Source organism: Oxyura jamaicensis, chromosome 4, assembly GCF_011077185.1.
Source record: "Oxyura jamaicensis isolate SHBP4307 breed ruddy duck chromosome 4, BPBGC_Ojam_1.0, whole genome shotgun sequence".
Lineage (NCBI taxonomy): Eukaryota > Metazoa > Chordata > Aves > Anseriformes > Anatidae > Oxyura > Oxyura jamaicensis.
The window spans coordinates 27,479,954-27,501,644 of record NC_048896.1 but is presented as its reverse complement, the minus strand read 5'-3'; the positions used below and the strand labels follow the sequence as shown (position 1 = coordinate 27,501,644).

Genomic DNA, 21,691 nt, shown 5'->3' with positions numbered 1-21,691 from the left:
ACAGTAGGTTTAACACGTTAAAAATCCATATGGATTGAGAAGGCCATAATGAAATACAGGCTGAATAGTCTCATGTTAAAACTTCCATCACACATAAGGGCAGAATATGCCTAGTGTCATAGCAAACTACTGTGTAAATAGATAGCAGAATGTCATTCTGTAAAACTAACGTCCTTGTTCCAAGAACATTCTTAGATTACGCCAAAAAGGACAGAGATAAGGCGCAGTATTTCCAAAATTCATGTCCCTTACACGTCCGTGTCTATGAGTTCTAAAACCATTCTCTAAGATGCTATGTTTCTGAATTCCAGTTTTAAGTGTAATTAACACAGATCTTGGTGACTTCCATGTGCTCACTACACAGGAAATAATGAGAAGAAAAGATGGTGGTGTAACTTGCTGTAAAAGCTGTTTGTTGTTGATGGGGGTGGTTTTTTCTTTATATATTTTTTTAGTATTTATTTTTCCAGCGAGTGAATTGTGCAGCAATTTCTGGTATGGCAAAAACATTCAGGGGCAGACACCTGCCACAGATGGAAAATCTCACAGTGCTCAGCATTTAAGCAGCAGGAAACGCAAGTTTAGAAAACAATTTTATTAGACAAATTATTTAGACAAATTATACACAGAAAGCTCTGCCACTTGTAACTGAGGCCTCCAAAAAGTGTTTTGTGTATCTGTATAATAGGCAACACATCAAAATAGGCCTATTTTAAATATCGTACATGGTTAACATTTTTTTCTTTTTTCTTTTTTCTTTTTTTATAGCTAAAATCACTGCAACATCTGGTATATCCCTACGTAGCTTGTTGGAAAGATTTTTTTTATTTTTTTTTATTTTTTTAATTTTGCTCAAAGGTGTGGATGAGTTCATGAATGTTACAAGGGGGAAGCAAGTTGTGCATGCTTTTAGACACTTGCTACCCTGGAAACAAAATGGCCTTTCGCACAATAAGAATTTGTTCTGCCTTACACAGTAGACAATATTTGAAGATTTAGTACAAAAAACAGTGACAGTACAAGATGCTCCCCCAGAACAGAATTAGCGTCAAAATAGAATAGATTTGAAGAATATACCTTTTAATTTATCCTAAAGCAAATCACATAGGCTGATTCCTAATAATCCTAGCCAAAGAATGAGTTAGGTTAAAATAAGGGTATGGTTGCATTAAAAACCAAACCAACCAAACAAAAAAATAAATAAAACAAAACAAACGAAAATGAAACCTCACAGGATAAACTGCTTGCTTTCTACTTAACTGCATCTTTAGTTTTAAGGATTACAAATTGAAAGCTCTTCCTACATTTCTAACAGGTAACAGTGTTACTTTAAAAAGCTGGTGCCAAAACAGGCACTGGTTCTGCTCTCACTGCTGTTCTTTCTCTTGTTCTATACAGTTGGCACTAATGTAAAAAGTATGTAGCTCCTCTAAATCTAACTTAATACACAAAGGGTTAAAATGAGCGCCTGTTCATATATATTTTTCCCCTTCAACCAATGTGTGATTATAATTAAGGCCACATCAGTATTTCTCAAGGGCTTTTTCTCCACTAACACCATTATCATATCGATCGGCTGGACTGACTTGGAAAATAATTTATTAACCTTTGATCTATGTTTAAACTTCTCCAGAGCTATATTAGTTGCTCACGAGCGTGGTATACCTCAGACAGCGTTCAATTTTAATTAATGAAAAGTAAAATTATCAAGGTTAGCCTTATAGAATGCTCAATAGCCAATGCAAAACCTAATCAAACGAGTTACATCTAGGTACAAACATTAAATTGCCCCGGATGTTCTAATAAAAAAGTATAAAATATGCTCTGTTGGCAAAGAACGCAAGTCGGAATAACATTAAAGCAACCTGTCTTTTCTAAATGAAAAGACCCCCTGCACTGTACATCTTTCCTGTATACAACACGTTTTTACTAAAGCTTTATTAAATGAATTGCAATAGCAACGGCTGCCATTCATAGCTATATATACATGTATATATATATACATACCTGTGTGTATATATGTATATATATATGTGTGTGAGATACTGATTTATTTAACACAACAGAGGCTTCTGCCATATGATACAGTTTACTGTACATAAGAAAAACTTTTAACACTGTACAATCACGTAAAGGTCATATGCACTGTTGCAGTGCAAAAGTAGATTTAACTGTAGTCTTTACTGGCATAGTAATGGCTTTTTGTAATCCTACAAAATTGCATTCTTGTATTATGGGGCCTGAATGGTCTTTTAACTTTTTTTTTTTTTTTTTTTTTTTAAGTTTTTGCCTTTTTTATACTTTTTATTTTTTCTTTTAAATCGCAGGGTTTGCCTTTGGTCCACAGTTAAAAGGACACACAGCAGTGGAGCGCTGACCGGATGCAGCAGAATACATGTAAAGGACTTAAGTTATTGCAATTATAGTAAAAAAAGGCGGTGCAGGAGGAGGAGCGAATGCCCTTCTTTAAAGTAATCCTCAGGGGTTTTTATGCATTAATCACTACATGTTTCCTATACTTAAGTATATGAAAAGCCTGAAGTAACTGAAACCTAATGTGGTGATAAACCAAAGAATAAGTGACTCAAGGAGTAAAGATAATAAAGGGAGAAAGAGGAGGAGACCAGGCTGAGAAAGCAGAGAAGAGGAAGAGTTGTTACGAATAATCCTGATTCTTTTCTTAAATAAAATAAAGAAAAAAAAAAAAAAAGAAAACAAAGGAAACAAAAAATTAAAAAACCCTCAAAGGCAAAACCAAAAACAAAAAAAAAAGAAAAGGAAAAAAAAAAAAAAGGTTACATCCATGTTAGTCCCACAATATTACAGCTGCTCCTTGCAAAGGGAGTCCTAAAAAAGAAAGAGTGAAGAAACTTGGTCTGACGCTCATATGGAGGTGCCTCGGTCTGGATCGCTACCGAGATTCAGCCCCAGAGTAGGAGTTGGTTGGTAAGGGATGGATGACATTGTTTTGATGGGGCTTCTGAAAAAGCCTCCGTTAGGTGCCCTGTGCCTGAAGGGGCCAGTTCGGTGCTCAGGTACGTTGCCGAAGGAGAAGCCAGAAGCGGCTTTAGCAGACAGCGTGCGGCTCAGCGTCTGGATCTGTTCTGGTATGAAGGTGGTTGTTGTGATGTGAGTGTTTCTGAAGTCACTGATTTGCTCCAGTGCTTGGCGGGTAGGCAAAGTGTCAATGTCCAGCGGGGTCAAGTCAATCGACGACGTGGAGAACTGTTTATGAGGACTGTCGTCATCTGTGCAGAGGCTGTTCACGCGCCTGTGGAGGTGCTCCAGATCGATTTCCTTGTCATCCTGGGGAAGGAGAAGAACAAGATGTACCACTCACTACTGCCCTCTCTTTTGCAGGACTGAAGCTTCACAGTGCAATCAGAACCGCTCGGTAAACACAATACACACTTACTAAAGCTCCACCTTAGCTGTGGACAGCTCTACCACCACCACCAAACACCCCCGCCTCCCGAAGCTGGATGGGCTAAAACAAACCCAGGCAGACCCTTCTTCCACAGCTACCTTCAAGCCCTGAATATGAGTGAGAGAACTCCAAGTGCTACCAGCAGCTTTCTTTGTACAGTGAAAACAGAGCATCATCTCGGATGTCTGGGTTAATGCCAGCTCTTAAACGCTGCAGTGATGGCTACATTTCAGTGGCAAAACGGGAGGCTCTCAGGGGCCAGACCGCCGTCTTCATCAGCGTTCATTCTCTCAGGGCTTAAGGAAGGGCTAAAAACTTCTCAGATTGATTTTTGCTTTTAAGTTACAAATTGTGGTGCAGAAAAGCTGAACTTCCGGACCCAAATCCAAGCACTGGTGACTCATTGACATCACGCAGGAAGAAGAACACCAGATCATTTTAAATTGTGATGCCAAAGAAGGGATTAATTCTCTCCTTACCTACAAAGAAGGAATGCCATCAATTCAGATGGAATTATGCTGCTGTGGGTGAGAAGGCGGCCTGGTGTATTCATTATAACACAGCATCACTCCTCTCTTACCTCTCTCCTTTTTCCTTCTTAAATCTCTCCCCCAAGAGAACTCAATTGAAGAGGCTTGTTCGTTATAATTGAGAATTTAAATGCATGAGAATTAAAAAAAGAGGAGAACGTCCTGGGTGACCCAGTCCATCACCTGCATTGCACATATATATTTCTGCTGAACTGCAAAGCTTAATTCGAAGTGGCATTACGTATACACAAACAAGGGATATGCCCTCCGTCTAGGTAGCGCAGCTCATTCAGAACAAAAATCAGTTCCAACTAACCTGAACATTTACCTTAATCTCTGTGAAATCTACTGGCTCTTCCAGGCCACTAGAAATATCTCACACTCTAGGACCTCACAGAGGACAATAGGGCGGCCGATAGATGTGCACTGATGACTTCCAGTCTCGATTACTGCAATTCAATGACTGGCTTGATCCAGAGCTCATTGAATCGATCGCAAACCTCCTAGTATACAGAGTGGGCTTTAGGTCCCTCCTTTGTCTAGGGATGAAGTCAAGCACTCTGAAAAAGTCCACCTAGAACAAACTGCAGGAGTTCATCTGCTTAGCAAAACGGATCACCAAATATTTGCACCGGTACCACACCGAATACAAAGCCCGACTCAAGGGAGAGTGAGGGACCAGCTCCCCTCTGGGATCTTACCCTCCAAGGGCAGGGACAGGGAGACAAACTGGGGGGGAGAGGGGTGGGGAATGGGGCATCAGGGCTCTCCCAGGGTCTGGATGATGGCTTTGGAAACAAACCTGACCACAGAGGCTTTGAGCTCATCATGGGAAGGAAAAAATGCAGTGCTCGTTTCTTGGCCTTAGCTTTCTGGCTATAGTTTATTCACATGTGGACATAGACATGGATGCACATAACAACCACACAGGTGACACCAAAACCAAACGCATTCACCAAAAGCTCTCTCCTAAAATCTTTGGAGCTACGTATGGATGCAGAAGAACTGGGGCCACGTGGGCATCTAAAGAAATATACAGAGGCTCCATCAGCACATGCAAGTCACGACTATGTCTCTAAGGGACAGTCCTTATTTTTATTTTTATATGTTATCATTATTTTATAATTTGAAAAGCATACGAACACCGTGATTTCAAATGCCAATTTGAATTTAATTACTTCTGAGCCTCTGTAAGTTATTCAGAATGTTCCTCATTCTTCTCTTACTGAGATGCATTTGGGGCTAGGGTCAGACCAGTAAAAATATATAAGCGGTGATATTCTCCCATGCTTAGCCCGCAACCCGATCTCCACCCAATCGATACACCAAAATGAGACCCACTCACAGTAAGATTGTGCACATCTCCATAATATGATCTTTCCTCTTCTCTCTTGTGTGATCAGTAGTGAAATATTCAGCAGTTTTCACATTTAAATTATCATCAGGCTTCAGAGTCAACATCCCATTGAGATTACTGGGGCAGTTCATACTTCTCTCAGAGCTACCGTTTAAGGCTGTCTGCAGACTCAGGCAGACATCATTGAATGGATTACTTCTGGTACGCGACTGAAATGTTATCTTCGCAACCATAAGACAATTTTTTTTCAGTATAAATGCTTGCATTCTGGAGCACAAGATGGCAGCCACCAGGAAAAAGGGTTGGCTTGCTGACCACAAACTGGCCCAATCTGACCCCCGATTCGGGACTAGTGGCCTGGAAGAGCCAATGGATTTCATGGAAGCTAAAATGAATTTTAAGAAAGTTAGTTAAGATGTATTTCTTTGCTGAATGACCCCCACATCCAGGGCAGCGGGGGCATTCAGCACATATGTCCATGTTAAATTCATTGTTTTGAGCCAAGCTTTTCAGTGGAGCTTTGAGATGCAATTTTAAAAGCTAAGCTGATGAATACATGGCAAAGATCAAGGAGGCCAAATTACACCATTTGAGGAAACTAAACGTTCAAATTCTATGTCTGAAAATTTAAATGGGCCATTTTATAATTATATAAAATATCAGGGTATTTTTTTTTCCTTTTCCATTGATATTAGTTATTATGTTTTGCACCAAATAAATATGAAGTATGACATTCTGAAAGTCTGGGTAAACAGCAGTATTGTAAATTTTAGTTTTTGATAATTTACCAGTTGAAACTAGATGGTTCCCATTCCTCAGAAAGCCAATTAAAGGACTAAAGATTCTTTTTGTTTTTAATAATGGTCCGGTCCAGATCTTTAACAGAAAAAGCTTGGGAATTAAAACAGGCAAGAAAAGATTAAAAGTATTCTAACATCAGTGCCAATGCTGTCTAATTAGGTAGCATAATTAGTCTTGCCTGATTACACAGCATTAGATTAGCAGGAATAAACACAACGGAAAAACTGCAGAGAAGGTGAGACCACTGCACACAAATTAACAGCAATACCCCACAATAAGCATCCAAGCTACACAAAATAGCTATAATTGATAGCACTGTATTATAGCTCATATTTAGGTTCACCTTTGGGCATTTCTGCCAAGTATACTTTAATAACTTTTTTTTTTTTCTTGCTAGTGGAAATGGCTGGTAAAGCAACAGGTGGATTGCCATGGGAAGGAGTGCGTTACACATGCAGGTGTGAAACCAAACTCGTCTCTGGTGTGAAATGACACACGTCCCCCGCTCTCTGTCCAAGATTTTCTAAAACAAGTCTGTAATAGATTTCAGAAACAAGCCTGGCCTGAATCTGAAAAATCTAAAGAACTCTTGCTTCCCCGGACTTCAGGTTAAATAATGAGAACCGAAGTTTGTGGAAGTCCCAGGAGGCTAACAGTTCTGAAAATCAGGACAAGCTTATTTAAGAAGCTAACTCCTGATTTAAGGGCTAAGCTCTGAAAGTCTATTTTGAAAGACTCAGCCATTGAGCTTAGGGGATATATTTTGCAAGAAAAAGACTAGAAGCCTCTGAACTTACTGGTGAGGATTAGCTCTCATCAATGGGAATAATGCCCCAAATGTTGATGTACTAATAATGTATTATTCTACAAGTAAAAGTTGTGTTTTACTCAGAATATTTATACATCACCAATATACATTTTTTTTTTCTTTGAAGTTTCTCTAAAAAGAATACCTAAAGAGATTTTGAGGAATGTTTACCTTAAAAATCAGGAAGTTAAGGACTATTTTCTGATTTCCCCCGCCCCCCTCTAAAGGCAATCATCTAAATTCAAGGCAATAGTCTTTAGGGTGCATGAAAATTTCCCATGAGAAACGGAGGGTCTAATACCTCTTTTGACGGAACCCGGGAGCCTTTCCTTTTATTCCACCATGTTTCCAACATTGCAATGAAACAGGATAGGACAATCCCAGCTGCGAGGATGCAGAAAACACCTGCAAAACTTTTTATGTCCAGTGCGCCTCCTTTCTGTTTGGTATCCACAGACGAGTAAAGATCACATTGACCGTTCTTTGGCCACCACTTATGCTTCAGTATGTCCATGTCGCCGTTCTGCTGCAGCTCCAAAATCCTAGAGGAGAAAGCACAGAGTCAGGGGTTACACTGGGGTGGCACCTAGCGCGAGGGCACGAGGCTGTAATCCCACTACTTGCAACCCTCCTGCGCGTCTGGGAAGGCCAAGCTGCTGAGGAATCCAGACAGACTGAGTTAGCAGAAAAGAAAGCTTGAATACGAGGTTGCCTGTGAGACTGAGCGTATGGTCATCCATGCTCCCCTTCGGATGCACAAAATCACCCACAATCTCTCATTCTTTTTAGAACCTGAGTGAAAATGCTTTAGTTAGTATATTTTATTTTCTTAACTGGCTTTTACTACAGACCATAGCAATCTTTCGTTGTGTGTGAGATATTTGAAAATATGTATTTTGGATTTTAATAGTTGGAGAAGAGATATTTCATAGAATCAAAGAATATCCAAGTTGGAAGAGACCCACAAGGATCATCACGTCCAACTCCTGGGTCACCAAAGGAGCACCCCAAAATACATGAACAAATCAGACCATGTGTCTGAGAGCACTTCATTAGTTCTGGCAGGCTCAATGCCAGGACCACTTCCCTGGGGAGCCTGTCCCAGTGCCCGACCACCCTCTCGGTGAAGAACCTTTTCCTGATACCCAGCCTGAACTGCCCCTGTCGCAGCTTCAAGCCATTCCCTCGGGGAAAATACAGTTCAGATATACTGCAGGATACGTTAACTTATTAAAAACTGATCGTTATCTGGTTACCTACCTGCTGCTTTGGAAAGAGTGTAGAGCAGTATCACATCAGATGCATTCAGCGAAGACCTAAACTAATCTTGCTCAACAGGAGCATGCAATCTGCTGGCAAGCAATTTCCATGGAAGGCTCTCTGCTGTGGAACTCACTCATCCTTACACCCACGCACCCAGCCTGCTGCTGAATATTTGCTGGGCAGATTGCAAGGCCTACATATTTTGCTAGACTTCCTTGGGGGGTGAATGGTTTGAGAAACGAAAACTGTGTTTGGAAGATTTTCATATTTGGGTAATTTGTTAACCTCAATAAATTCTTAAGGAGAGATCTCTAAAAACATCCAGAAGTGCCTAAAGTAGCAGCTGGATGCTTCTGGTTACTCAAAATTAAAAATAAAAATAATTAAAAAAAATCAATTACTACATTTAAAAAAAGCAAAACAAAATTAATCTTTTCCTTCGTGTAATAAGTTTGTTTTTCATTTCAGCGTTGGAAAGCAAACAATCACTCATGCAATCATTTGACGCAGCATGCAAAAAATCCAAGTGCACACAAACCAGCAGAGGTCCGGGATGCTCCTAGCAGAAACTCTACCACACCAGAGGAGAGGCTGTCCCACTGACTGATGGCTGCCGTAACGGATCAGTGCAGTGGTCTTCCTCAACCTCAGACAAATCCAGTATTGCAAAAGGGAACTGAAATGCACCTCGGGAGTAAAAAACAGCTGCTCTATACAGACGTCATTCAATCTTTCATTCTGTTTGAACATGTGGGCATGTTAATAAAGACTTTACATTTGTTATGGCACTTCCAAATGTCTGAACGCTTACACTGTGGTCCTACCAGGAGCGGGAGATGTCACGCAGCTGTGTTTAAACCCCAGCACAGCTCTGGAGTGAGTTTTTTCATCCTGCCTAGGAGTATGTCCCATGACTGAGAGCCCAGCCAGTTCAGGGTGAGCTGCTTGTCCATCTCTGTGCTCTACCAAAGGGAGCAGTGCCTTTCGAGGGTCCTGAGAACCGGAGGTGCCAAAAGCACCTTGTTCAAGTTAACTTTGTGTTTATAAGAAGCAGGACAAGTTGTGCGCAGTGCCTGCTGCACTACAGCGCTGAAGGCCCAAGCCCTGGAGACTGGAGAACAAGGTGGGAGTTGTATGGGCTTCTGAACAGCCCAGAAACCCAAAGCCAACCTGGAGAAGTCCCATCCTGGAGCTTCCAAAGGAGGCATGGCATGCAGTGTGTACAGACAAAACAAACTGTAATGCCAGCTCTCGCCCCCCTTGCATCCTGCGTTACGATTTATGGGAATATTTCAGCCCAGGTATTTAAGTTGGCAGAGGAAGCAGACAATCATCGCTTCTGACAGACAGAACCCTTTTCTATAAGTTCTTGTAAAGCAATAGAAAATTAATTTGGCATATATATATACATATTTCTGTTTAGGAATTACTATACACTCTACATAAGGCAATAACAGAACAACATTCTGTATTTTTTTTTTCTCCTTTCTTTCAGCAGCAGCTCTAATCCCTGAGCAGGGCTATTTTCTCTCTTGTATTCAGTCAGTAATAGAACGAACTATCCGAATGATTGCTCTATTCTCATTAATTAAATGATTCTTCACTTGTCAGTATAATTTCTGATTACACAAGACATCTTTTCAACAATAGGCATTTGCATAAAACACTGAACTTTAGCTTGTTCCTTAACTGAGATTTATTCCTAATTGTACTCCCGGTAATTATCATCAATTTTCTTTATGGATGTAACATATAAGTTCAATTATTTAAAGGAAAACATAAAAAAAAAGAAGCAGAATCCAGGGACAGTAATTACACAATTACATGGAAAAGCTTAAGAAATTGTAAGGTTATAAGGAAGCCTGGTAAAACCACAACTGAAAACAGATGTTGAGATATAAACTGCGTAGCAGGAGAAATGGTGAGAGCATGAATGTTCAACTATATTAACTTCATGCAGAGAGGAAAAAAAAAATGAGACCCTGGTTCTATTAGACTTAGGAAATACTTTGTTTCTGAATTCAGTTGTTAGTGGGACCAAGACAATAGTTAACACTAGGAAGTTTTAGCGCTACCCAAGCTTTCCCCGTTAGGGAAATCTCTCTTTTTGTAGCACGCTTTCAGAAATGAAAGCCGTGCTTTTATTGAAAGACATTAGGAAGGAAAGCTTCTTGGAAGCGTGCAGCAGGTAGGCGCCGCTACACTTGCACGCTGCACGAACTTCCCACACGATGGCAGCCTTGCCATAGAAATACTTTGCCTTGCTGCAGCTCCTGCTGGCTGCCCTCACGCCATCTAATCAGCTACCCGTGGGGCAGCAGACGCCACAATCAGTTTGGTCTTTGGTTTTCAGATTTAATAACCGACTAAAATAATAATGCATGAACTAAATGCTGTGAATGGCAATGATATGCTAAATGCCGTGGTAACGTTCAGCAGGTCCTCTCTTCACAAGAGCAAATGTCTCACAACGGAACTTTTCCTTGACAGTTTTGGCTCCTTTGAACCCGCAGCATGGACTGGCATTGCGGCGCGCGAGTCGGTAGCAAGAGGGGTGGAAAGAAGTAGGCTGCGTGACTTCCCGCTGTTTCAAAATACCATCGTCCTAAGGTTATGCAAGGAGCCCGTATATTGAAATAATCTCATTTGTCTGAAAAAAAAAAAGACCTTTAAAACTTGCTTATGGATAGAGTGTGGGTTATTATATATATTTCTCTAGCAGGAGAATTGTCACATTAACATTTTTCAAGGCAATGAAATAAAGTTATTAAACTGCAAATAAATAAATAAATAAATAAGAGAATGTCTGCATATACTTTCATTGAACCAAAACCAAACCATGAACCCAAACCACTCTGTGATTCTATGAATTCACGGTGCTGATTAATGTCTAGTGGATACAAGCACACAAAACTAAACCGCATGTGGTTTCCAAATCTGACACTGATACAAACAAATCCTTTCCTCCTGAAACAGGGAGAGTAGAGCTGAATTCAGCTCAGTAACCGCATACCTTGCTGCTGGCAGTTAGATGTGATTACTCCTCCAGAATACCCACAGAAATGAAACTTATTATGAGAGCAATGTATCACAAATGCTTCACAAGTGCTACAAAATGGAGACATCTGTGACAATGCTGTTTTTTGAGTTTGCTGGTTTGCTCTGAGTTAGAAGTAGCAAGCAAAAGACATGGAAGGCCATTTACAGCCTGAAATGCCGGCACACGGTCTGAGATGGGAAGGGTTACTAAATACCAGCTTCCTGCACCAGGAGGTATTAGCTCCAGTAACTTCTTCAGCAGCTAGCAGGGAGTCAAGCTCCTTGGGCAAAAGCCTCATACCGTAGCTCTTCTAAAGAACATCTGGTGCTGAGTCTTTGCAGAATTAAGTTCCCCTCTTGTCTTGCTGAGATAAGATGAAATTTCATTATTCTGGCCTCATCACTGTGGCCTTGGAAAGGATGCACATTGATGCACAAAGCCTGAACTTCAATGCTATCCTAAGAAACAACAAATATTGTCATCCCCCTGCTGCCCAAGCTGCTGAGGAGAATGAAGGATTTATTTGTATTTATATGCAGTCTGTGAATATTTGTGTGTGATTTTTGTCTTGCCCAAATGCACAGAATAAAGGGATAAGAAAACGAACAACAAACAAAAAACAATTCCCAACTTTTTAGTTCATCCTAAAATAGCTGCTTGCCCAGCCCCACTACCCAGTTAACCACCTCTAGACCTAAGCCTAGAATTAAAAGGGGTACCTGATCACTGAAAAACGGAGATGGAGCAAGTGTAGGAAGATGTAGTGCAGCAATCGATGGCCTGGGGTGAAACAAAGAGCAGAGCAGTGCCCATGCCCACACCTGAGCAGGCTGAGGTGATGCTAGGAGAGCATGCAAGATGAATGAAACACCTTGAGAGTCAGAGACCTCTGCTATTCCAATCCTTCTGTTGACTACAGGTCTTGATAACTGTAAACAAGAAACGCTCCTTTTGAAGAGACAGTTCTTGTTTTTCTGTTTTTATTTTTAAGCCAGCATTTTAATGAGCTACCCATCACAGGCTGCAGGAGAGGTAGTTTTTCACACTAGCCAAACGCAGCTCGGGCTGCCAGATTAGACGAAGCCACACTCCCTCTCCACCAGCTCCTACCACTTGACCCAGCAAAAGAGTGCCCTTGGGCCCAGCTGTGAAGCCTGTTTTCTGGCAGGGACTGCAAGCAGATGAAAACCCAGCTAACGCGTGCCCCACGAAGGAGGGCAGGCAGCCACCTTCACACCTGCCCTTCAGCAGCCCTCAGCGTCCCACTGCTGTCACCGGGAAGTCAGCTGGCAGAAGGCAGGATAAACCTCTCACTTTCTATATATGATAGCAACAGCTGTGGTAAAACAGACCTGGTGTTCAGCATTAAGGATCTGCATATCGAGCAACGGTAGGAGAGAAAACAGCTGACCTTCTGGTTTTGCTCAGCAATTGACCATCAGCTTCAGAATAGGCAGCACTCGTGACTTGGATCCCATAAATTAGTATCACTTTGTTCAAATTAGTGAACTTGTTTTTACTTAAATGTGTTAAACTTGCACAAACGCTCTCCCAAAACAGAATGCTAAACTGAAGTGAAACAGCACCTGCAGTAAGGAGATACTAACTATACTTATTACACAACTGTGGTAGAACTTCGTAAGAACTGTTCTACAATAGTTTTATTCAGGTCATGGGGCTATATTAAATGCTAACAATTCAGAAACTGATAAAGAAAGTCTCCAGTCCTTTGAGATCATTTGCTTACTTTTATTATTAAAAAAAAATAGGTGTGTTTTACTGGCCTTTCACCATACAGATTTTTCCATGTGTTGCCTGTTCGGGAGAAAGCAGTGATAAAAGAATTAATACCTGTTTATAAATCCCAAATGACAACGGAACACCTAAAGATAGATACACAAATATCATCAGTTCATTAAGCTTAATGCTATTATGGTAAACACCAAATTAATTCCTTACGGCAAGTCATGGTATGCCACCATACAATCACAGAATATCCCGAGTTGGAAGGGACCCGTAAGAGCCCCAGGGAGGCAGCAGACTTCCCTGTGGGTTGGGTCCGGATGGCAAATAGGGCCCTCTGCCCCTTTCAGAAGGGAGTCCCCTGTGACGATAACCCTTCTTTCTTTCCTGACAGAAGATGTAGCGATGCAGGGGGTAGGTCGCCTTGCCTTAGGCACCCCTTCCAACTGGGATGGGCTTTCGTCTACATCGCTGTTTTGACTATCAAGTTCTAGAGCCTCCTACCTGTTACCTAGGGGTAGTCAGGAAGGTGAGGCGGGCAGGGAGAGGTCTTGCCTACCACCCCGAGCAGAAACCTGCTTCCATTCCCCCCCTTTGACCTAGGTCCCCTCGTACTGCCTGTCGGGATGGAGGAACCTTTTTCTTTTGTGTAGTGGCTGACTGGCGGGATATGGGAACCTTTGTTTCTTCTGTGGTGGCTGGCTCCTGAGTCTGTCTCAGGGAGGACAGAGTATGGTTCCACCAGTCAGTTTCCCTCTCTGACTCCCTGATGCTCCTCAGCCTGCTCACCTCCTCCCGAAGCTCTGCCACCAGGCTGAGCAGTTCTTCAACCTTGGGACACCTCCCACAGGCATACCCACCGCTGCTGCTCTCAGATGACTCGGGCACACCCTGCAGCCCAAGAGCTGTGTGGCAGGGTGTTTCCTCGAGCCTTCCATCTGAGTAGCCACATCGGTGACGGCGGCTGGAGAGGCCGCAAGAGATGCGTAGGCCATGGTTTTCTGCCTGGTTGATACCATGGCCGGGCTCTTCGCAAGCAGGTTACAACTACTGATGGGAAAGACCACTGCCAAAGAGCGGCATGGGGCCCTCCCTGCTTGCCCTGCCACGCCATGCCCTGTTTGCCCGTCCTGGTTGCTCGCGCTCCCCAGGGGCTGCCTTTGAATGGCTGGGAAGGGGGCGATGCTGGTTCTGTCCACACCTCCTCAGCCTCCCTCGTGAGGGCTGCCGGGTCCTGGTGGCTCCCTCGAGTGGCCTCAATGCTGAAGAAAGCCCTGCCCGCCTCGATCCCCTGCTCCGCTGCAGAACGCGTCTGTCCCGGAGCTGATCGCCTCGGTGAGTGGCTGCGAAATGGTGGTGGTGTCCAACTGACATTATTAAAACAAATAAAAGTACTTTCAAGGTATACTTGTGCACTACACATAGCTCAGTCCTGTCCTAGATAATTTGCTAAATTACTTGAAAAATGATAGTGAGCTTTATGGAAATGCAGTACTTTATAGGCCACAAGAATGCCTGGGACTTAAATTTTCCTCTTGCTTTTGCTACCATGAACCAGCATCAAACCCATCCAAGTGAGTGCAGGCATGGACAGGGCAGGTCATGGCTTCTGCAGAAGACTGAAGCAGACATCAGCAGGCTCTCTGTGATAGCTCCGTATCTTCTTTCCCCAATTTACACCAAGAAATGCTGTCTTGCATCCTGCTTGCAAAATCATCTCGAAGATCCAAAGGTCTTTGTCGTGCCATTTTGCACAACTGGCCACAGCACGGAGATCATGCTCCATCCTAAAATTACAACTTCTTTAAGCTCTCCCTTATGATAATGCTTGTGCAACACCGAGGGCTGTCATAAATGACATTTTGAATATATGAGGAGAGAGTATGATTACACGTATACAGCTTGAGGGCTTGACTTACAGGTCTCCAGCTGGATATAAGCAGATCAGTAGCTTTTTTCAGAAGTGGCACAATTGACGCTTTCACTTCAAATCAGGAGCCCTCAATGTCTGAAGTCAGTGGGAGTTTCACCATTAACTTGTAAACAGCAGAGACCAACATGGAGCACACTTGGGAACTCAACCCTTCTGGTTAGTTTGACATGAAAGTGACATTTTTCTGCATACAAGTCAGTTCAGGATACCTGGTTTAGCCAAAAACAGGAAGCTTGGAAAAAAAGCATCCTTTCAGACGCCAGTTACTTTATTTAGAAAACACCAAAATATTAAAACGATTGTCTTTTAAAGAGAATGTAAGAGAATGTCCTTTTTTTTTTTTTTTTTTTTTTTTTTTAAATTGGATCATAAGGAATAACTCTTAACTCATCTGTTTGGGTCATTTGCCGATGTCCTATGAGAAGGAGAAATAGAAGAGGAGCTCACTGAACCCGACCTGCTGCTGAATGAGTGTGTAAGCCTGATCTTCAGCTAAGATGCAATTACATGAGAACTCAAATTACTGACATGATTAATCTTAGGAGCTGTGGTGACTAGTGAAGTTTAATTTCTATTTTATGTGTTTATGCCACCTTTAAAAGTCAAGCAGTCATTGCTGCTATGACTGTATGATTTTTCCTAATATCAAAGTTGGGCTCCAGTGAATTGATAACAGGCAGAATGAAAGCAAGCCAAGAAGATGGAGGAGAGCTCAAAAGGAAAAGACAGTAAGTCCCACAAAGATCTGGGGCGTATCTGCAGTTGGAAAGGGAAAACCTTGGGTGGTCTTTGACAATGTCAGCATCGTCCTTTAGCACGCTGTGATATTTGAATTACTGGGTGCCAGTAAAAATGTTTCATTTCAGTGTAAGAACCTGGAACTGATCATCATTGCTTGGCGTCATGCTTCAGGCAGCGCAAAGCCTGTCTTATACAAACTGCCACATTTTTTAGAAACAGAATGCGTATCAGTCACATCAAGTCCTGTTAAATGTCTAGAACAGCCCATTTCAAAAGATATCTAGGTATCATTTGAATATTAGACATTCATTTGCTATTTACATAGGCAAATGTGTGAAATACGTAGCTGATGATTCTCTCAGTTTTTGAAGCTACTTGTTTGTCCTCAGCTTTTTAAGCCTTCAAAAATGAAGAGACAAAAATTTGAAATTTTCTTTTAGAGGGTCTATAAGTGAATTATTTACATGGCTTGATTTAAATATCAAAATTTGGATTATAAAGAACTCAGATCAAGAGTTTAAATCTATCTCCAAGGTGAACAGAATCGTTGATAGAATAGGACAAGCTAGACAGATGAATACAGAGTCTGAAAATCAAACATGGTAATACATGTTGTGTCTGAAATTTGTCATTTCAAAATATCTCAAAGGCTTGTAACTCCTAGCTGCTCGGTTATAGTAGTGAAAGCTTCTGAGATCCATTCCCTCTCATGGTTTAACATTTGGGTTTGAACTCAGTACTTCTGTACACGCATCAACCTGTAAGTTCAGTTAATGTCATGCTGAGGAGAACCCATGCCAAACAATCCCTTCGACGATGAAAACAAAGAAGTTTAAGGAATTCCACGTGATATATTAGTGCTCTAAAATCTAGGTCATTCATCTGATTTGTTCTCTCCAAGTGTTCACAGAAGATTATGTTCCAGAGACAACCCTGAAATACACTCTAAAGTGTTCCTCAAGTCTTACTAATGAATGTTCTTCAAATCTATATGTGGCAGTGTAAGGGCTATCTGCTGAAATCTCAGGAATTTCCCCAGTTCTGCCTAGACATCACGAATTTCTCTACCACCAGCCTTGATGAGCATCCAGATCTTTTAACATGCCCTGGGTGTAGAAAGAAAGGGTGAAAGATAAAGTAGCACAACTTTGCGAGCAAAGAAATGCCTGACTGCTATGGCACACCAAATCTCTGCGTTGGTCGACCTTGATGCATTACTGGTGCCTTTTGTAACTGCGCTCCCCATGTGTACAGGGAGATATACTAGGAATTAGTCTATCTCCTCTTCTACAGGAGACTTAGTGATTATCTTCGATAACACATCATCTTGCTGCAGCGTGCCACACCGCTCATCCATGATTTCTGCCAACAGGAGAGGTTACTGATAGACATACAAGGAGGTAAGACTGGGACAGAAACCTTGCTAACTACTGGTGGTCACAAAAGACCAAAATCTGATGTTTTACTGCCCACCTTCGCACTGCAGTGCGTGTCCAGAGGGGCTACAGACTGCTCTGCATGTTGTGAATAAGGGCTGGAAGCAGCACAGTGGTTACTCACTGGGTAGCACTAGAGGAGATTTCCGTATTACAGAGAAGTGCCTAGATAAAAACGGAATGCTACTCAATCTGGCTAACAACCTGAAGGAGGACCAAGTATTTATTCTGTTGATAAAGGCATCCTCCCAGTAACACTACGATTTTTTAAGAGCCACAGCTAGCCACCTTGCCTGTATTCTTGTCTTCCTGACTTTGCATAATCAGGTCCTCCGGTCCCTTCTGCCTTGCAATAAGTAAGTCCCGAACCCGCTGATGTGCATAATGATGGTTTTTGGCATCTTGTTTTTATGTGCATGGGATCAAGGCAGAAAACTCCACACCCACCATGACCTTCACTGCTAGAGGAAACTGGGCAGAAAGGATTAGCAGGATCTGAAGCTTTGCATTTACCTCATACCTCTTTTTTCCTTCAGATCTAGGCTGACAGTATTTACACAAGCTCGATGGATGTCTGTTCTGTGCAAAAAGAGTTCATAGGCAAAATATATATACACAGCAAAGCCACTAGTGCAGCTAAGTTGCCTGTCAGAAATTCCAGCCCAGACAGAAGCACCGGGAAATAATTGCTTCTCTGTGCAACTAATTCATCTGGATCAGACCTGAGACTTTTCCAGGGAGTAAGGTGAGGAAAGGTACTAATATTCAAAGTGCATCTGTCACACAGATGGGCAGAAACCTTCCCATGCCAGAGCCTTTAGTCAGAGGCATTTCACAGATCAGCAAAGCTTTAGCCAATCTAAAAATCACCAGCTCCGAGGAAGGCTATAGTATGACAAAAATTCACAAATTTTTCCCAAACTTGCCCAAATAATACATTTCACTTGGGGCCTAATCAATCACATACCCCACAAGAAGTATCTCTTATGTAGTCTGAAGATGAAAGCTGCACATTTACCAAAATGCATCTACAAAGAACCTATGATTTGGCCACATGCAAGAACACTCCCCTCTTATGCCCCATATTTCAGCAGCAAACACGCATCAGCGTGTTACAAATCACGTAAGGAGGAAAAGTTTTGAGGAAAAACCGCAACTTTAATCTTTAGATTTAATGTTTTAAAAAATTCAGGTTCCTAACAGAGCAATAGTACAGGCTGAGATATGTTTTTAAATGCCTGTGTGATTTGAAAGCGTTTGGTGTTTTGTGACAAAATTCAGTGATTTTCATGAGGAATTCTATTTCCTTGCTTATCTTTGGCATGATTACCAAAGCCCACATGGTTAAATTGAGTAATTTTCTTAAATTCTGTTCTTAACAGTAACACAAATTCAGCATGTAGTTTCGCAGTCTTGGAGCCTCCAATTCTTTCTCAGAGTTTGGGAGTTTTCTGTATTTTCATAGTGTCCTCGTCCCCCCCTCCCATATTGCTAACCGTCCTGATAACCGTGCTCTGTTCAGCTCAGGGCAGTAAGACGTACAAGACATAAGCTTGAGGAGCAATGACAGCACACATCGCTTATATCCTCAAAGAGTTTTACAGCTCGACCAACCAGCTCTGCAATTACAGGAGAAGCAAGTATCTTTCATAGTCAACCAGACTGGATAATGGCCACAGTTATCCTCTGTTACTGTAGCTACCTCCCCTTCCTTCATCAAACGATTAATTCCACTTGCAGCTGTGCAATTTCCACCATCCAAATCTTGGAGGAGGAACCTTGCTTTCCTTCCCGGCAGGCCCAGCCCCTTGAGCCTCTTCCTGCAGAGGCTTCTGGGCTGTGCTTTAGCGGGCAGCCTGGCCCAGCTCGTGGCTACTGATGAAATGCAATGCCAGTGTTTGCTGCATAACGCCACAAAATGGGTCCCAGGGCTTTCCTGCGTTTTGCGCCAGATCATCTGTGGCTAAAACGAGTAACCGCGGAAATAAAGTGCATTGCATTCCCAGGTGCTATTCTATCAGCCTGCCTCTGAAGTGGGCCGATTGCAGGGAATTTAACAATTTTATAGTGCAGGTCAAAAATAAGTGACTTGGCACTGAGATTCAATTTTGATAAACCAGCGAGCCTGTTCAGACGATTTATGCATATCTTTTTCAAGATCAAGGGCGTGAGGTCAATTCTGCAGCTTCTTTGATAGCACAGAGAAGCCGGCCTTCCTTCTGCCAGCAGAAGCTGACCCGAGAGCCTCTGATGAGCCGGCTGCTGCTGCACTGCTGCATGCTGCTCAGCAGAGAGGGCAGGGCAGGCTTGGTGACAACCAGGTCCCTTCAGAGAGCCTACCTGGCAAGATCCGCTGCAGCCAGAAGCAGAGTTTTGGAGGAAAGGCTTGTGAGGCAGCCTCACAAGTTTAGAGGGAGAATGAGGACTGTTCCTATTTCTCTTGAGAAGCTGTATCGCAGGAGAGATGGGAGGGTAAATTGTGTGATCTTCCCAACCCTAATTTCCCAATTCCAGAAAATAAAAGTTTATTTGCTGGAGGGCAAAGGAGGACATTAACAGGTTCCTACTTCTACCCAGCCGGTTCACCTTTCTCTAACTCCGTCAGACTGAAAAAGAGGATTGCACTGAACAGTCCCATCGCAAACTCACAGATGCAGAAGATGACACGCAGTAAATCACTGTCCTCTCACTGAGAGCTGCCATAAATAATGCCACAGGAGCTCTCCCCCTGCAACCAGCAGCTGCCTGCGACTGCTGGGAGCAGAGCTGTAACAGAGCCCCAAGGTAGGGAAAGGAGAGAGCGTAAAGCAGAACAGCCTGAAAAATAAGATCCTGGCATTTATCATCACATTAACTTGTGAGCCTTTCAAAATATTTGTCTCTTCTCCCTCACAGGAGAATTTCTATAAGCAAATTGTCATAACTTCAGACAAATTAGGGGAACTTGCTATGTTAATTTTCTGAACATACCTAATCTCAGAAGCATTTTCATTAACAGTGAGTATCATCGCTCTGCTTTTAGAGAAAGCAGGGGCAGAGAACATGCAGCAGGTGCTGCAAGATCGTGCCTCAGGTAAGCGGTGCGAGCAGAGCTGAGCCCAGCCCCCTCTCTCCCTGTTCCCTTCCGCACTGGGGATATTTGTTTCCCTAAGAGATGGGGAAAAAGAGAAGGCAGGGAAAAAGAGCAGTTTGGCAGGTTATGGCAGGTGGAAAAGGCCAAAGCCGTGAGAGCGCATTAGCTGTGACTTCCCGAGCAAGCAGCTGGCTGGCTCTATTGCTCAGCGTCTCCGTCACTGACAGCGTTTGATGGCTTTTGCTGCAGCCCAGCCTTTCCCTGGCTGCCAGTAGGTGCTTCCTGGCCACGGGCACAACCCCAGGGTTACCAGCTGGGCCGAGCTCCGTGCAGTCCCAACCCGTCATCTTCAGCTAGCATTTATTACCCCGGTTTGGGTCAGAGCTCAGAGATCCCTGGAGACGAGCTCCAGGGTTACACTTCACTCCCCGGGAGAGAGGGGGACGGAAGATATTTATTGCAGCGCATCTCACGGACACTGGCTGCAGGTGGGGGCAAACAACTAAAGACCTAAAGAAACCTCAGATTTGTTCTTCACATACTTGGCAGAAACCAGGAGCAGGGGCTTTCTACAACGCACGCATGCTGCTCTAAGATTCATATAGTTATGATCGACTATATAAAGCAGTTTTAATTAGGCTTTTGCTAATCACCAAGCATCTGGCTAAAATCTCCCTTTAATAGTTTTTCTAGACAGCATGGAAGGAAAGTGGATTTGCCTGAGTTCTGTAAATAAAGATAATTTTCTTATGAAGATGTACCCAACCTCTGAAAAATGGTTAAAAAAATGACTACATTTTTTTTTCCTCTGAGTCCAGAAACATTCAGACATGCCTGTGATTGACTTTGTGGAGGTAGTTATGCTAGAGAGAGATTTCCACAGAGATTGCTATACGGACATGGTTAGGCCTGAGATAATTCCAGCGAGCTTTTTGTTTAGGCTAGTTTCTAATTCTGATTTAAATTCTAAGCAACATAAATAATTTTTCCTCTTTATTTTCCCAACCCTCCCTTTTTGGTTGGACTTCAGCTCAAACTGGATACTCAGGCCAAATTTCTCAGAGAGAAAGACAAACATGCCACAATGTGGGCAAACTCAGCCCCGATCCTGTTTACCCAATTCAAAGCAAGGACTGGAAGCCAGATCTCCTCTGTAACAGGAATTATCAGGTAGAGAAAAGAACTCATGCCGGAGACAGTGATAAGAGCATCCTGTCCCTGCAAGTAAATCGGGTGTTTAGGAAGCTACCGCAGGGTTCATGAAAATCAGATAGAGGAGCCTGCCAGCGCTGTAAAGCCCCTGGACAAAACCAGATACCAAAGCTTAGGTTTCTTCTTATTTTTTTTTTTTTTTTCCTCTGAAACAGAATTCTTGCTTCCCAGCCAGCTCTTCCAGAAACTGGAATTAAATACCCAGCACAGAATTTCTCTGCTGGAGAGGACCACCTTCAGCTGTACCGCGCTTGGACCAGAGCCTGCACTAGCCACTCATCACCCTGTCTGGCACAGGAAGCACATGGCTGCGAAAAGGCAAAGCTC

At 42.7% G+C, this 21,691-nt stretch overlaps 1 protein-coding gene across 2 annotated transcripts in view; it reads right to left on the bottom strand.

Moving 5' to 3' along the window:
• Positions 1-580: 580 nt before the first annotated feature.
• The window catches only part of GRID2 (glutamate ionotropic receptor delta type subunit 2), a 783,779-nt gene continuing 762,668 nt past the window's right edge, over positions 581-21,691 (bottom strand). For both annotated transcript variants that reach the window (XM_035325267.1, XM_035325268.1), the window contains 2 exons: positions 7,225-7,465; positions 581-3,306 (listed from right to left, as the gene is read on the bottom strand). In XM_035325267.1, the coding sequence (XP_035181158.1) occupies positions 2,884-3,306; positions 7,225-7,465 (664 nt within the window). In that variant the 3' untranslated portion in view covers positions 581-2,883. The remainder of the gene's footprint in view (positions 3,307-7,224; positions 7,466-21,691) is intronic.